Below are 18,711 nucleotides of genomic sequence, written 5' to 3'. Positions count from 1 at the left end.
AAGTAGAACAAAGCTACAACATAGAATATTACAAGTAGTTTAAAAAATATCAAAAATTCATATTTTTCAGAAAGAAAAAATAATCAATATACCTTTATAGGAGATTACTATAATTGTTTATTGTCCTTATCCCCCCACTGTATGAATCTTTATTTTCAAATTAGAAGTCAATGGAAAGGAAAAGAAGGAGTAGCCATAGTATTCAACACAAAATACGAGGCTAATCTTCTTGAATGACAAGCAGTCTCAAGTAGAGTGATGTGAGCAAATATCAGAATGGGGAATTGGACAATGAGACTTATTTGTGCTTATGGTCCCACAGAAGGTTCCACTAAGGTAGAAGCGGAGGAATTTTTTGATGGTTTAGAAAAAGCAACTGACACAATGAAAAAGGAAAAGTTGGTCCTTGATGGGAATCTAAATAGTATAGTAGGAAATGATTGTCAGAAATACAAAAATATTTTGGGAAAATTTGGAAAAAAGAGCAAAGCCAATAACAATGGCAAATAACTGTTGGATTTCTGCTCAGGACATGGACTGGTTATTACTAACACCATGTTCCAACATAAAAATGTGCACAAATTCACATGGAGAGAAGAGGCAAGGAATAAGAAAAGTCTCATTGACTATGTTATTGTTGATAGTGATATTTTCTCCTTGGTGCAGGACATCAGAGTGTACAGAGGATTTGAAATTGGAAGCGATCACTATTTAGTCTTGAGCAGGATAAAATTGAATTTCATATTGAGAAGAATAACACGTAACAAAGTTTTAAAGCAAATAAAAGTTGAGCAGCTCTCTAATGTGAACTGTAGACTAAAATACACAAAGATTATTAAAGAAAAAATGAAAGAGTTTGAGAACAGGAACCAAACCTTGGAGATTCAGTGGCAAGCCTTGAAGAAAACCCTGATTGATTCAGCCAGAGAGGCATGTGATGAGGTTGTCCGCAAGGATAGAAAAATCAGAACTCCATGGTGGATACAGGAAGTTAAAGAAGAAAGCATATCAAAAGTTCCTGGCAAATAAGTCAGCTTGTGCTCTTTGAGAATACAGAGACAAATGTAAGAATGCTAAACACTATGTAAAACTAGCTAAACAAAAGTCATGGGAGGACTTTGGCAAGAACATAGAAAATAAATTTCAAGAAGGTGGTAAGATATTCTGGAGGTTGTTGAAGAAGCTTAGAAATGGAGGAAAGAGTGCTGTAAAAGGAGTTAGAGATGATAAAGGTGACATGAAAACAGGAGAAAAAGATATCCTTGAAGTATAGAGTAATTATTTTGAAAATTGCTAAATGAAACAAGCAGTGATAGCACAGTGGTAAAAACCACTCAACAAGCATAGTCAGGAATACATATCCATACTTGAAGTAGAAACAGCTATCAAAGGCTTGAAATGTGGAAAGGCAGTAGGAGTAGATGATATTGGACCAGAAACGCTGAAGTAAGGTGGTATAAAAGTATTTTATACCACCATACAGTGGCTGCACTGCATAGTTCAGAAAGCCTGGACGAATTCCCGATGATTGGAGTAGAGCTCTCATAGTACCCATATATAAAAAGGGAAATAAAACTGAATGTGAGAATTACATCCCTACTGAATGTTGTGGAAGGTATTTCCCTACTGAGAATTGTGAAAGAATAGCTTGGTGAAGAACAAGCTGGATTCAGGGCAAATAGAGGCTGTCAGGTTCATATCTTCACTTTACGACAAACAGTTAAGAAAGCATGGGAATATAACAAAGATCTGTATTTAAGTTTTGTTGATCTGGAAAAGGCATATGACAAGGTGCCAAGAGAGAAGCTATTCAATACGCTACAGGTATATGGTGTCAATGGGGCATTATATCAAGCAATACTTAGTCTGTATTAGAGTCGTAAGTCGGTAGTTAGAATTGAAGGAAGTACAGGAAGATGGTTTAATGTTAAATCTGGTGTGAGACAAGGATGTACATTATCCCCTCTGTTATTCATTATCTATATGGATCACATTATGAAGGAAAGTGGTATTAAACATGATATCAGAATTAGAGATGTTAATGTCAGCTCTTTGCTTTATGTGGACGATGTTATACTTCTAAATAAATCCACTACAAGTTTGCAAGATTCACTGACTAAATCGAATACCTGTTGTAATAGATATGGTATGAAGGTCAGCATTAAAAAGACAAAGACAATGAAAATAGGTTGTTGAAATTGTTGAAAATGTCAACTGTGTTGTGAAAGGGGAACCCGTGGAACAAGTAAAACATTTCAGCTAATTAGGAACGATTTTTACTGAAGATGGTAAATTAAATATGGAAATAGACAACAGAATTAACAAAGCTGGTATGGTGGGAAGTCATTTGAATAAATTCATATGGAATAAGAGAGAAATTAGTTGGAACACTAAATTAGCTGTATACAAGACAGTGTTCAAACCAGTTTTAACTTATGGATCTGAGAGCTGGGTCAGAAGTAAAACACTTGACCAAAGACTAGAGACTGCAGATATGAGAGTCCTGAGAAAGATTAGAGGCATGAACAGATGGCATCAATGGCAATATCATATTAAAAACGAGGATATTAGGAAAGAACTTGACATTGTCGGCATCCAGGAATGTGTTGGCAGAGCTAATCTCAGGTGGTATGGTCACTTAAAAAGAATGGGCGAGGAAAGATTAGCAAAACAGGTGTTCTCTGCCAGGTTGGTAGGAAAATGACCCAGAGGAAGACCAAGATATAGGTGGATTGATATGGTAATGTGCCTTAGACGATAGAAATATAAGATCTGATAATGATAATATTGGAGTCTTGACAAGTAACAGACTGATTTGGAAGAAAATTGTAGATAGGAAGTTAGTAATGATGTAAATTTTTCATGTAGTACTATCATATCCTGTACACCCCTTGAGGGTACATGGCAGGAATTTGATGATGATGGAAGAGACTTCTTTCTACTTAATCACTGTATCAGCCATGATATGTTTACATGTCAATAAATACATGAAATGCCCACTGAAATAACATTTGGATACCATTAGAATAATGTGGATACAAAGCAAAAATTCATTGATATATTTCATTCATATGGCCATTTGAGTGGTTATATCTAAAATAGGCATAAACATTGAACACATTAACTGCATTCTGAATGGGGAGCCAATAGAACAAGTAAAATATTTCAGCTATTTACACACAGTTTCTAGTGAAGATGACAAGTTAAATCTTGAAATAGACAATAGAAGAAGCAAAGCTGGTATGGTGGGTAAGCTGAATAAATTCATATGAAATAAGAGAGAAATTAACCAAAACACCAAACTAGCAGTATACAAGACAGTGTAAAGTCTCTCATGATAAACTAATTTTTTGAGTTCGATTTTACAGTGGTTTCCAAACATATAAAATAGAATTTATGTCGTAATAAAATAAATGTAATAATTTTGATGTAAAAATGCATAATTTAATTCCCATTCAATTTTATTTAAAATGGAAAAGAAGGGATTAACCCAGATTAGAATGATGACTAAGCAAAATCATAAAAGTATGCACCCATGAATGGAGGGAGCTGAAGTGACATCATCATGCTGGCAGGTAATACTGGAAACTATATCGTAGTAACAAAGGATTAGTAATGATATAAAAGAGGACTGAGATGAACCAGAAACATTCTCGATTTTAGGCTCCAAGTTTTGTCCTTTCCCAGAGAACGGAGTTCCACGTGTGTGTGTGTGGAGGCAAGGTCGTTATTCGATGGAGCTCCTGCTAGGATGCATGGATGTTAGGAGAGTGCGACTACCCACGGACACAACGGAGATTTCGGCAGTTCTTTTCAGTTACCAATGGGAGATCACAGCCATAGTACAGACGGAGGAATCACCCTGACCTTCCCGACAAACTCCACAGCGAGAACCGTTACATCGTCCAAGCAACAATCCTAACCTATGGTGAAGACTTACTGAAGTATTGTGAAATTGACCGAAATGTGTATGTAAAAGGCTACGGTAAGTAAGCACAAATATTGTTAATGCTTCGTAAAGGTGAAATTGGAATTATTGTATGTGATGAGGGTACTTACAAGTATTTATTAGTAAAATATTAAGTAATGAGTTATGGTTACAAAAGGGTAGATTGATTGAAAATTTGTATATATAATGGAAGGAACTAAGTTAAGGTGTAACTTAGGGAACAGCTACATGTTTAATTTAGATTAACATTGTGAAGGGGTTTAATAAGTTGTTTATAATATAGTCAGTTGTATGTTGACCCTATTGTATTTTAATAGGCTGAGAGAGAGAGAGAGAGAGAGAGAGAGAGATCATTTTCTCTTAGATGTGTGTATTGTACATTCTTTCTTGGTTTAAACAAAATGTTTTGTTTAATTACCTTGTCTGATCAACTGCCAATGCACTATCTCTAAAAAAACTAGCGAACCTGTGTGCACTATAGATTGAGAATTGTCACAACTTGCTATAAGAAAATATGTGTATTAACTAAGATCTGCTTGTATTAGAATGTTCAATTAGAATGGTGCAGTCATTAAAAAAAAAATAAAAAATTTCTGATTGATTAGTGCAAGAATTGGTAACCTGCATAATCATAGATACGCTGATAACTTAAAGTCTGATTAATAGCAATGGGAATAGGAAAAAGACTTAGTAGAATTAACAGTAAGATATATGTTAAGCATCATCATCATCATCATCAAATTCCTGCCATGTACCCTCAAGGGGTGTACAGGATATGACAGTACTACATGAAAAAATTACATCATTACTAACTTCCTATCTACAATTTTCCTCCAAATCAGTCTGTTACTTGTCAAGACTCCAACATTATCAGATCTTATATTTCTATCGTCTAAGGCACTTTGTACCGTATCAATCCACCTATATCTTGGTCTTCCTCTGGGTCGTTTTCCTGCCAACCTGGCAGAGAACACTTGTTTTGCTAATCTTTCCTCTCCCATTCTATTTAAGTGACCATACCATCTGAGATTAGCTCTGCTAACGCATTCCTGGATACTGACAATGTCAAGTTCTTTCCTAATATCCTCATTTTTAATATGATATTGCCATTGATGCCATCTGTTCAAGCCTCTAATCTTTCTCAGGACTCTCATATCTGTGGTCTCTAGTCTTTGGTCAAGTGTTTTACTTCTGACCCAGCTCTCAGATCCATAAGTTAAAATTGGTTTGAACACAGTCTTGTATACAGCTAATTTAGTGTTCCGACTAATTTCTTTCTTATTCCATATGAATTTATTCAATTGACTTCCCACGATACCAGCTTTGCTGATTCTGTTGTCTATTTCTATATTTAGTTTACCATCTTCAGTAAAAATTGTGCCTAAGTAGCTGAAATGTTTTACTTGTTCCACAGGTTCTCCATTCACAACACAGTTGACATTTTCAATGATTCTGCCTATTTTCATTGTCTTTGTCTTTTTATTGCTGACTTTCATACCATATCTATTACAACAGCTATTCAATTTAGTCAGAGAATCTTGCAGACTTGTAGCGGATTTATTTAGAAGTATAACATCATCCGCATAAAGCAAAGAGCTGACATTAACATCTCCAATTTTGATATCAGGTTTAATACCACATTCCTTCATAATGTGATCCATATAGATAATGAATAACAGAGGGGATAATGTACATCCTTGTCTCACACCAGATTTAACATTAAACCATCTTCCTGTACTTCCTTCAATTCTAACTGCTGACTCACAACTCAAATAAAGACTAAGTATTGCTTGATATAATGCCCCATTGACACCATATAACTGCAGGGTATTGAATAGCTTCTCTCTTGGCACCTTGTCATATGCCTTTTCCAAATCGACAAAACTTAAATACAGATCTTTGTTATATTCCCATGCTTTCTCGACTATTTGTCGTAAAGTGAAGATCTGATCCTGACAGCCTCTATTTGGCCTGAATCCAGCTTGTTCTTCACCAAGCTTTTCTTCCACAATTCTTCTCAACCGTTTCTCAAGTATACTTGCATAGATCTTGCCAGGAACACTCAGTAGGGAAATACCTCTGTAATTCTCACATTCAGTTTTATTTCCCTTTTTATATATGGGTACTATGAGAGCTCTACTCCAATCATCGGGAATTCGTCCCTCTGTCCAGGCTTTCTGAACTATGCAGTGCAGCCACTGTAAGACTCTTATACCACCATACTTCAGCATTTCTGGTTGAATATCATCTACTCCTGCTGCCTTTCCACATTTCAAACCTTTGATGGCTTTTTCTACTTCAAGTATGGATATGTATTCCTGACTGCATGCCTGGTCAGTGTTTTTTATCACTGTGCTGTCATCACTGCTTGTTTCATTTAGCAGTTTTTCAAAGTAATTACTCCATACTTCAAGGATATCTTTTTCTCCTGTTTTCATTTCACCTTTATCATCTCTAATTCCTTTTACAGCACTCTTTCCTCCATTCCTAAGCTTCTTCAACAACCTCCAGAATATTTTGCCACCTTCTTGATATTTATTTTCTATATTCTTGCCAAAGTCCTCCCATGACTTTTGTTTAGCTAGTTTTACACACTGTTTAGCTTTCTTACATTTGTCTCTGTATTCTGTAAGAGTAAAAGCTGACTTATTTGCCAGGAACTTTTGATATGCTTTCTTCTTTTCTTTCACTGCCTCTTTAACTTCCTGTGTCCACCAGGGAGTTCTGATTTTTTTATCTTTGCACACAACTTCACCACATGCCTCTCTGGCAGAATCAATCAATGTTTCCTTCAGAGTTTGCCACTGAATCTCCAAGGCTTGATTCCTGTTCTCAAACTCTTTCATTTTCTTTTCAATAATATTTCTGTATTTTAGTCTACAGTTTACATCTGAGAGCTGCTCAACTTTTATTCGCTTTAAAACTTTCTTACATGTTATTCTTTTCAATATGAAATTTAATTTTATCCTGCTCAAGACTAAATAGTGATCACTTCCAATTTCAAATCCTCTGTACACTCTGGTGTCCTGCACCAGGGAGAAAACATCACTATCAACAATAACATAGTCAATGAGACTTTTCTTATTCCTAGCCTCTTCTCTCCATGTGAATTTGTGCACATTTTTATGTTGGAACATGGTGTTAGTAATAACCAGTCCATGTCCTGAGCAGAAATCCAACAGATATTTGCCATTATTATTAGCTTTGCTCTTTTCTCCAAATTTTCCCAAAATATTTTTGTATGTCTCACAATCATTTCCTACTCTACTATTTAGATCCCCAACAAGGACCAACTTTTCCTTTTTCATTGTGTCAGTTGCTTTTTCTAAAGCCTCAAAAAATTCCTCCACTTCTACCTTAGTAGAACCTTCTGTGGGACCATAGGCACAAATAAGTCTCATTGTCCAGTTCCCCATTCTCATATTTGCCCACATTACTCTACTTGAGACTGACTGCCATTCAAGAAGATTAGCCTCGTATTTTGTGTTGAATACTATGGCTACTCCTTCTTTTCCTTGATTGTTATTGCCTGAATATAACATTTTGTACTTATTGCTCAGAAAGATCTCACCAGTTTTGGTCTTTTTTGTTTCAGTCACCCCTATTATGTCGATCTGGTACTTATCTAATTCCTCAGCTAGCTCCATTTCTTTGCCATTCAGGCTTCTTACATTGATAGTACCGATCTTTAACTCTGGTGATGTTGAGTTGGGGTTTGTTTTCAGATTTGTTCCAGTAGCTGACTTTTCGCTGTTCGCTCTGGTTCCCTGGCGAAAACAACGGGGGCCTTGTTTAACCGGGCGACGCCCCAGCCGGCATGAAATTTTGTCATGTTGTACCATCATTTTTTATTTTGGTTTAACCAATAAGAATACAATTTGGTCGGCTAAATCCCAAATTGCCAGCCCATCCTCGTTCGTTCAGTATCAAAGTAGATACCCAACAGGGTGCACCACGAGAAGGTGAGGATTGGACATTAGGTCAGAAGCCCTGGTCGGTTCTCCGCATTCCTTTAAAGGCTATGTGGAGGTCTCCTCTCAGTTATACAGCTTTGACCGTTAAGCAGATTAAAGTTATTTTAAGAGTAAAGCAGCATAGAGTTAGTTAAGACATGAGGTGCTGGGAGCATAGCACAAATAAGGTTAACAAAGGCGCAGTTGATATTAAGATACAAGAATAAATAAATAGAATATACAATGGTGCAGATGACCATAAAATTTAACAGTCGACAGGATATAATCCACACAATTAAATTAGAGTATAGTGGATTGAGATAGTTTTGGCAAAGGAGCAGGTAGTTAGAAATTAAAAAATTTTAAAAGTAATCAATCTTGACAATTGTGATCTTACTAGTACTAACATGGTAGATGACAAGGAGTTCTTTAGGACTGTGAATCCTCACCTTGTTATTCTATCGTTTTCTGGAGAAATCATGAAGATATACACTCATATTTCAGGTTTGTTGAAGAGTTGAGAGAAATAGGGAAATAGTCAGACTTCCAGTTATTCAATGTCGTTTATGGCTGAAGGATGAGTTAAAGCAAGTTGCGTACAAGAAAACAATAAAGAACTTAGAGGAGTGTTACCTCGTGGTCAGAGAAAGAGAGGAGAGGCTTGGTGACATTCATCCTGCCTTTAACCCCAGACAAGTGCACTCCATAGAGCAGTTAGGTGGTCCCACCAGTAACACTAAGGATAAGACAAAACTTGATACACTGAAAGCAGAATCCTCAAGAGAAAAAGAAGAGAAGCAAAGAGACCTAGAGAACACAACTCACATTAAAATAGTAGACAAAAGAAAAATGACTATACCGAAGTCAACAGACTCAGACATGGGGATATTAAAATTGCTCATTAGACAGGAGGTAGAGAGGCTACAACAGCCAGTGATTGAGCAGCAAAATGCAATCATCAAGCTATTAGAAGAACTCAGAATGGGAAACTTACAAAACATGTCAAGATAAGGAGAATAGTGATTGGAAAAGAGGAGGAAAGCTCCCTCTCCCCAGTGTTACAACTGTAACAAGGTAGGATTTTGCTTGAAACTGTTTCAAGAAGAGGAAATCCTCCCCCAGATTAACAAGGAATGAGTCAAATGTCATACTAGCTCGTTCTAGCTCTCAGGGCTCATCTTACAACTTGTACAGTCAAGAAAAGAATGATGAAACGAGACCTGACAAATCATTAGCAATCATGCAACTCGTGAACCAGAGCAAGTTGTTAGTTGTGAAAGGAAAACAATTAAAAGGAATAAGAAGAAAAAATTGAAAGAGCAAAGGAAAGAGAATGAGGACAGTAATCGTGAAAAAGAATCTGAATCATCCCTGAGTCCTTCTGTGGATGACAACCTCCATAAGGAAGTCTTAAAGACTCACAAGATTCAGGATAATGCACAGATAGACTTTCAGAAGAAAGAAAGAGAAGATATAGCCAAAACTTATGGGAATAATACGAACCTAGTGAGGAAAAAAAACTTAAATGGTAAAGGAAATTATAATAATCCTCTTTAGAGAGCAAGGGAAAGAAAAAAAAAAGTTTTTTTTTTTTTGAGGAAAAAGGGACCTTTGTAAAATCTCTCACAATAAATTAGGTTAATTAATTTTTCTTTATTTAAATAATTTTTTCTTTAAATAATTAATCTTTGGGGAAGGCAGAGTGGATAAGATTGTTCCAAAGGATAGAAGTAGATGGGATGGAGGAGGAGGCAGTGAAGTTGGTTTGGTGAGTTTCAAGATGGACTGTAAAAAGGTGTTGGTTAGAAGTGGTTCTTGTTTTAATGATTTTGGAGAAGAGTGGACAAATAATAGTGGCCAATTCAGCAGATTTGTCCATGAAAGTATCTGTAAAAGAGGCACAAGGCAGAAACTGAACATTAGAGAGGGACTGAAATGGGTATGTGAGAGAGGAATCATTAATTAGCTAGATTGTCCTCTTCTGGTTAGAATTGAGCAATCTTAGACGATTTTGGTGCACTACCCCAAATATGGAAGCAATAGTCCATGGTTGGGCAGATTTGGGATTTGTATAGAGTTAGCAGCTGTAAAGGTGTGAAGTAGTGTCTTGTGTAAAAAATTACACCAAGTTTTTCGGGGGAGGGCTGCAGAAGCTGTAGTTGAAATGTGGTTGTGCCAGAAAAGATCAGAGGTGCAGGTCAGTCCAAGAAGAGAAATCTTATCATGTTTGGATATCTCAGTAGTACTGAAGGTAAGGGGGGGGGGGTTGCAAACTCTTTCTTGCAAGAGATCAGACAAGACTGAGTTTTGTGGCATTGAAGTTTACATGGTTGACCTTGTCCCACTGGGATATAGCTAGGAGATCTGAGTTCAGGCTGTTCATGGTAGATCTTAAGGATTCTAATACTTGAGCACTATGATTCAATGGATAAGATTGCAAGTCTGAGAGAGCAGATCGTTTATATACAAGAGGAAGAGAGTGGGTGAAAGAACAGAACCCTGGGTACTCTTGCATTGGTGGGGATATCGGAGGAGAATAAACCATCCACCATGACGTGTAGTGAGCGACCAGTGAGAAAGTTGGTGATACACTAGATTCTACTGTATATACTTGTATGATGCACATTATTAGCATTCTTGGCTGTACTCTGATATAAACATATTGTAATCATTAAGATCATAGTTTTAGGTAAAACAATATGCATTCATAAGTATTTCTATGGCTTTAAACTTCATTCACTTTTTTCAAATTTTCAGTAGTCTGGTTTACAGCCTGATTGATGGTTGAGGATGGCTTAATGCACTTCCCGTGACTATCTGCTATCCCTAATCAGACAATTTTTAAGTAGGGTCAGTGATCAAATGAGTAATCCACAACTAACAGAGCATTACTCATTGTTTTGCAACTAGATACAATAATCCATTAATTTAAGCCGTTTTATTTTTATTCCACGAATACTATTTCATAAATAAACCTGTAAATATAAGACAACTACTTACTTTGTTGTATCACAGAGGTAGCACCTAGTTAAAGTTGACACAAGCAAATGATCTTGTGCATAGTCCATCTGAACAATTTTAGAATCTAATTTCATCAAGGAGACTGTAGGCACCTGGAACAGGTTTCTTGTCTAAGGAAAGAAAAATCACCTGTTAGGATACAAAATAAGAATGACCCATGACTTGTTTGTGATTCAAATAAGACTGATAAGCTCTAAAATAAGGCCAATTCCAAACTCAGTTGTTATAATGTTTGTGATCACCAGTTAAAAACAAAAACAAAATTCTCTCTCCAAATGGTACAAAATGTCATTTGGAGAGAAATAAGCAATGACTGTGTGATCATAAACAAGAAAAATTTACCTAATAAAATTACAATATAAAGAATGTATTTGGAAAAATCTCCTGCTTTGACATCATATATCTCTATTGAGCTTGATAAAAAACGTCCATTGAGGAAACTGACTGCAACATCCAGAACAACAGCAAAAAAGATTAAACAAAGTAACTAATATTCTGAGAGAAAAATAAATAATAAAAAAAATTAAGGGGAAGAAGAAAGAGAGAGAAAACAAAGGAATCTCAAGATAAATACTGAAAGCAGCAGTATTTAAAATACATGTTAAAGCCATTGGATGATGGTGGATTGCAAGGATATTATTTATGCATAAAAGCATACAGCAATATTCTGGATCTGGGAAAACTTGGTAAAAAGAACGAAGGCTAATAATTATGGTAAGTACCTGCTAAATTTCTTTTCAGGACATACGATTAGTTATGAATTCTATGTTATTATTATTATTATTATTGCATCATACCACCAGGGAGTCAAAAGACTCATCGAGAGAGGGCATCTACTCTACAACTCTACATCTCACTACTCCACCAACCTTCATCTCATCTATCACCAACGCCACCTACCACCACTAGTACTTTCGCAGGCAATCACAAACATCCATGCCCACAGCGGGATTTAAATCTTTTGGCTGGAAAGCAGATATGCTAACGACTCAGCCAACCAGGCCGGCGATATTCCAACATAAAGATGTACATAAATTTACAGTGAGAGAAAATACAATAAATAAGAAAGTCTCATCACTGTTGATTCAGGCCACAAGAGTATATAGGAGATTTACAACAACAATTGATCATTTAGTTTTGAGTAGTAAATCTGTAATATCAGTGAGACGAGTGAGGCACTATCCTCAAGTACACAAAATAAGGGAGTACAAAAAAAAAAAAAAAAAAGTTTTACAATTTTTGTCATTAAATTATAATTGCTGTGGAAGACCAAAGTATAAGATAAGGCAATATTGAAGTTCTGAAGATAACAGATTAATTTGGAAAACAGTAAACAGGAACTTAGTCGTAATACAAGCTTTTCATGAATTACCGCCATAGTATGCTGTACACCCATTGTGGGTATATTTCATGACAGTAAGAATTTGATGAATAAACATGAGTCAGAAAATTTCTCTGAAATCAATTACTGATATTACCAATCTTCATGCATCTTCAGGTTAGAAGAGCAGATGACATCTTCACTTTCCAGAAACCAGAAACAACTGGTTGGGTGTGTTTGTATTCCACTTTGGTATGGATGTTTGTGAACAACTGCTTAGAAAGTATCAACAGACACCATAGTGTGAGGAAAAAACAGCCATGGCACTCACTTTAATAAGATGTAAGACCTCCTTTTGTTGTGACTGCAGCAATCCTATGGGGCATACTTCCCACAAGCATACAACAGCAATCAATGATAATTTTGGACCAATCTAAATGTAGACACATAATGAGGTTCTGGATTGTTGTGGGACAAACGTCCCTTGGCATCAACTGACACTTCAATTCATCCCACCGATGTTCAATAGGTTTGGGATCAGAGTTCTGTAGAGGCCAGGAACAAACAGCCATGGCATGCCATACCATCACACCTGGGATGGCCCAATTTGTCAACACTTTACCGAAAAGATAGGCTTGTAAATATGGCATCCTATCACAACGCCTCTTTCAAACGTCCAAGTGAAATGCCTCTTGCAGCCATTTCACTTGGACACAGTTGCACTGACTTGGGAGCATCATATTTCCCCAAGTTATACTGGCTACAAATGACTCATTACATGGCAGGATGCACTTTGTCCATGGGGCATCTGTTGACTTCTTTCCAACAAGTATCATACCAAGTATTTCAAAAAATTATACAAAATTATTTGTATAATTTGTGATGCCCATTGTGAATAAGTTCCCCTACTTATTATAGATATGAGTGACTTGAAAAAATACCATGTTTGGTCTGTAGAACAGTGAAATATAGATTATCTAACCCATATCATACAATAATAAATGTATGACAGGTTTACAGCCTTTGTTACCACAAACTGCATTTATGAGAGGAATCTGGAAGATTCTAATAAACACCTAGAACAAAAGTTAATTAATTTTATGTCTTCTTATATATCATCATCATCATGCTTGTCAAGGATTTATCTCATCCATGTGCTGTAGGCCTAGAGTGGTCTGTTCCGGCCTTAGAAGTCATCACTGAATCTCTTAAGAGGACGTCCTGGTTTTCTTTTTCCTAGTGGTTTGTACTTTAAGGCTTGTTTTGGTAATCTTTCTGTTTTCATTCTTTCAATGTGTTCCATCCATTTATGTTTATAATTTTTAATTTTTTCTATTACTGATTCCTGGTTTAATTCTTTCATAATTTCTTCATTTCTTTTGTGATCGAACAGTGTATACTTTGCAGTTTTTCTCATAAACTTCATTTCAACTGTTATTAATCTTTGTTTGTCATTTTGTTTTCTTGTCCAGATTTCACTTCCATACAATAGAACTGGTAGGACTAATGTATTATATACTTTTAGTCTGGTTTGTTTTTGAATTAGGTAAGGTTTAAATACAGAGTTAATTACACCTGTTATTTTGCAATTTTTATGTTTATATCTTTTTCATTTTCATATGTAATCATACATCCTAGGTAGTTAAATGAATTCACCTGTTCTAAGATCTTGTTATCGATTACTATTTTAGTTCTTACTGGATCTAGTCCTTTAAAGGCCATTGTTTTTTATTTTTCTGTTGATACTATCATTCCATAATCTTTGGCTATCTCATTTAAATTTAAAATATCCTTTTGTAAGTTATCTTCAGAATTTGTAATTATTATATTATTTGATCATCAGAAAAAAGGAGTGTTTAAGTTCATACTAGGAGAAAGTTTAATACCTTTCTTTAATACTTAAGATATATATCTTATATTTATAAGATATATTCTTTCTTGCAGTTATATCAGTTGCTTTAATATTTTTTAAATATTACTCTTCACATCTTAAAATTGTTCATTCATTGAATGCAGATTTTTTTTTTTTTTTTTTTAATGTGAATAACACCTACAAAGTTTGTAAACGAACCTACAGCACATGGGTGAGATATGGGTCAGATAATCTGGAGGGCCCAAATGCACTTTTTTTTGGCCTCAAGATTCCAGTAAGCAGATGATGGTCTCACACTCGAAAACAAAAATCACATACTATCTAAAGATTGTACACAAACATCCATGCCAGAGTGAGATTCAAAGCTGCTCGTGACTTGCAGGATGTAGAGCAGACACTGGTCACTTAGCTAATTCAACTGGCCGTTCATTTTTAATAAGTTAATCTACCACAACAGGCACACTGAAGAACTACGTTGCCACAGCAACAGGTGTGACAGCAGATTATACCTTAAAAGAGAAAATATGATCATCTAATGTTTGCAGTGATAGGTTAGAAATCAATAGCTCAGAATAGTTCCATTGTAAGCAAGTAAAGCAGGATATAGCAAGGAAACCAGAATTTTAAAACATACAGTTAATTATTACACAAAACAAAAGAATTTCACTTGTAAATCTTTGGGTGAAATCTGCAAGAGGTTGGTTAGAACTCAACCTATTTCTTTTACTACTTTAAGTTATAAGAGGAAGCTACAAAACAAATGTAGTTGTCCTAACTCTTACCATTTCAATACAATCTGCAAAAGTTTTATTTTCCCAACAGTTCTTCAGTTACAAGAGGAACTGTATACCAAATTTGGTGGTCTTATATTTTACCATTTAGAGAAAATGTGTGCAAAGTCTCACTGGGGACAGAGTCCAGATGCATATAAAAACCTGCTTTTAAAATGTATAAAACAAGACATTCTTCATATAATTACAATGTTTCTTCTTCCACAGTCTAATGAGGTTATGCAGGTATGTTTTATCTATATTCTCCATCTTGACTATAATGATGAGTTGAGAAATAAAATGCGTTGACTATTATTTATCTCAGGTAGAGATCCATAATAATCAACCTAGTAGATGGAGATGACACTTCACAGGAAAATGCTTATAGTACATTAACCCAGAAGTATACAGTTGAGCATATCATAACATTTTTACAATTTTCTTTATCTCACTTAAATATTCCTCTATAACTAAAAAAGTTCAAATTAATTACCCTGGATGTAGATACATTGATAACTGACACTTTTCCTTTATCATCTCCAACAAACAACTTTGATGTTGCACTGTTCCACTGTAAACAGGTCACCTGGGCTCCTTTGTGTTCATAGGACGTTTGTAATCTCTGTGGTTGTTGCGTACCTTTTTCTGCATTGTGTTCCACAACAATAACATGACCTCGGCTAAAGTTTAAAAGAAAATTTTAATCTCTCAGTAGTAGTGCACAAAATGAGTTATAACTACTAACAAAAAGTAAAAGCAAGATTATCATACAATATTCAATGAAGCATGTTTGATAGAAAAAGAATAACAGTTTCAGATATATTTATTTACCTTGTTGCAAATCCAAAAATATTTTCATCTGGTGCAACAGCAACTTGACTAATGGCTCCCTCCTGTTAACAGTTTCATAAAAAAAAAAAATGAATAAAATAATAATAAATAAATAAAAATTGATTTCAAACAAAAATTAACTGTTCATTTATGCTATGAAATTCTAAAACGTCTTTTTATAAAGTTAGTAAGAATCACAGGTTACATGAATGAATACATTGTACATATGTGCGTGTTTGTGAGATCATCTAGAACTGGCATTATGAGGAATTATGCAGAATAATGACTTTTTATTATTATTACTTGACACCTCCAAGGAGTCCAAAGACTCCTTGAGGGAAGGCATCTACTCTAACAACTCTCCGTCTCCACCACCCACAATCCACCAACTACAATGAACCACAACTATATCAACGCCATCTACCACTAGTATTTTCACAGACAATCACAAACATCCAAGGCTACGGCAGGATTCAAACCCGCAGCCTTTTGGCTAGAGAGCAGATATACTAACCACTCGGCCAACCAGGCCAGCCATTATGCAGTTTATTTCAACACAACATACATAAGAGGGGATACACAAAAATAACTGGTATCTGAACTTGGTGAATGCACATTTTCTAGTTACAGATGCTGCTGCTAGGCAATGTAAGTGTGCAATTTTCTATGCTAGTCTGGCAAGTGGTGTCATCGTGTGTGAACTAGTTCATTGTTCTGGCTGCTTTTTTGTCAGTGCTTACTATTAAATTATGCTTCAGCATAACAATAGTTATGCTGAAGCATAACTATTGTTATGCTTCAGCAAGCCTTTAAGGATGATATTTTAGGTAAAATGCAGGTCTATGATTGGTTTTCCTGTTTCAAAAATGGAGACTTGTCAGTCGAAGACCAACCATGATCTGGCCAACCTTCAACAAGCACAAATGATGAAAACATCAAAAAGGTTTGCCAGGCAATCAATTAAGATTGTCAAAAGACCATTGAGCAAGTTTCCGAAAAGACAAATTTGTCATGGAGTTTGTGCCAGTGAATTTCAGATGCAAATGAAATGTGTCTGCTAAATTTGCGCCTTGTTTGCTCACAGGAAAAAAAAAAAAAAAAATCATTGTGTGAATGTTTGCCATGATTTGAGGGAGCACGTTAGTAATGACCAGAAATTTCTTTCAGAAGTTGTGACCAGGGATGAGTCTTGGTGCTGCAGTTATGATCCAGAAACAAAATAAGCATCAAGCCAATGGAAGCATGCAAATTCTCCGAGACCCAAGAAGGTAAGTTCAATCAGATGTTAAGATAATTTTGATTTTTTTTTTTGATGCAAACGCAATTGTACACAAAGAATTTGTTCCTCCTAGACAGACAGTGAACCAACATTTTTATCTCAATGTTTTGAGAAGACTGTGTGGTAGCGTGCGACGAAAATGGCCAGAAATGTAGAGTATCAGAGATTGGTTTCTGCACCATGACAATGCCCCAGCTCACACGACCTTGTCTGTCCAACAGTTTTTGATGAAAAACAAGATGGAGTTTGTTTCCCACCCTCCCTACTTGCGAGATCTCTCTCTCTCCATGTGACTTTTTTTTTATTTTATTTTCACAGATAAAGAAAACCATGAAAGGACAGCGATTCATTGATGTTGACTAAGTGAAAGAAGTTGCTAGAGGCCATAAACAGTATTCCAGTTAAACAGTTCCAGAATTGTTTCCAGCAGTAGAAAAAGCGTTGGGACAAGTGCACTGACTCATGGAGAGTACTTTGAAGGAGACTAAAATATGGTATTATAAACTGTAATAAATTTTTTAAAAAAAAATAATTCCAGTTAATTTTGCCCCCCCCCCCCTTGTATATATACTGTGTTGAAACAAGTATCAGGACAGTATTAAACAGGATGATCAAAATTCAAGTATCCCTGTTTAAGGCTTTGTGGAGTGCCACTCAGTGACTCAAATGCTGCAAAACGTTGCAGAAATACATTGTACAACATACAGAAGCAATATCTGAGGGAACAAAAAAAGTAGTTCCAAAATTTGCCGAGTGCACTTTATGATGTACTGAACATAGATGGAGTAATTTTTTTGTGTGTGTATACGAAGAAAAGTGGCACAAGGATAAATAACAAATCTTTATTCACTTCCATTATGTATTCATGGGCTGTACTGTTCAATGTGATGCCCTTCTTGGTATGCAACAAACTGCATTCTTTGCACAGTGTGTTCAACAGCCAAATGCAGCTGGTCAGGACTGATGTTGCACATGTGCTGTATCATGCTGTCTTTCAACACTGGCAAGTCAGGATGATCTTGATAAACCCTGTCTTTGAGAAATCCCCACAGCCAGAAGTTGGAGAGGGGGTCAGATCAGGATGCTCCATGAAGGCTTTTTAACAGTGATCCTGAAATATTAGTAAGCAAGAAAACAGGAGAATATAGTGTGCTGTAAGTTATATTAGCTATTTATCTATTCTGAAATACAAAGGTGTTTACTTTTTTCCTTCCATTTTGGCTTTAATGGTAAAGAGCTGCAGATCAAAGTGCCAGGACAATTCAATGAGAGAGAAGGAGAGAAAGCAAAATATGTAGGAGATATGAACTTTTAAATGCATTCTTTGATTAGATTCAAATTTAAAAAATAATAAGTTTTTGCTTAGCTGCAACCACTGCTACATCACTACTGTATCATAAAAAAAAAAAACATTTGACTAATAATTAACACGATTTCAATGGCAAGAGAGTAAATAGAAATTTCATATTTTTCATTACAAAATTTACAGTTAACAGAATTACCTTGTTAGGAAGAGTACTTAAGAAAGTAAGATTTTCCTGATACAAAACTACAATTCCTCCACTTGATGTACCGAAAACTATGAACTTGCGTGAAGCATCAAAGCATGTATACTAAATAAAAGAAATATTAACATGAATATATTTATTGCTGAATATAACATATCATTATACCTTTAAATTATGTCCAATTATTACTGCAATCATAATCAACA

General features: G+C 35.5%; 1 protein-coding gene across 1 annotated transcript in view; it reads right to left on the bottom strand.

The window, feature by feature from the left end:
• p (WD40 repeat domain-containing protein pink) overlaps nucleotides 1–18,711 on the bottom strand; it is a 306,375-nt gene that overhangs the window by 230,239 nt on the left and 57,425 nt on the right. Inside the window, exons 3-6 of the mRNA XM_090396034.1 lie at nucleotides 18,500–18,610; nucleotides 15,719–15,780; nucleotides 15,381–15,567; nucleotides 10,903–11,033 (exon numbers count right to left, since the gene is read on the bottom strand). Of these exons, the coding sequence (XP_090252160.1) occupies nucleotides 10,903–11,033; nucleotides 15,381–15,567; nucleotides 15,719–15,780; nucleotides 18,500–18,610 (491 nt within the window). The remainder of the gene's footprint in view (nucleotides 1–10,902; nucleotides 11,034–15,380; nucleotides 15,568–15,718; nucleotides 15,781–18,499; nucleotides 18,611–18,711) is intronic.

Source organism: Typopeltis vanoorti, chromosome 7 (assembly GCF_054136105.1).
Source record: "Typopeltis vanoorti isolate ZY-2024b chromosome 7, IOZ_Tvanoo_1.0, whole genome shotgun sequence".
NCBI lineage: Eukaryota > Metazoa > Arthropoda > Arachnida > Uropygi > Thelyphonidae > Typopeltis > Typopeltis vanoorti.
Note: the sequence above shows the minus strand (reverse complement) of the source record. Positions and strands in the feature narration are given on the sequence as shown.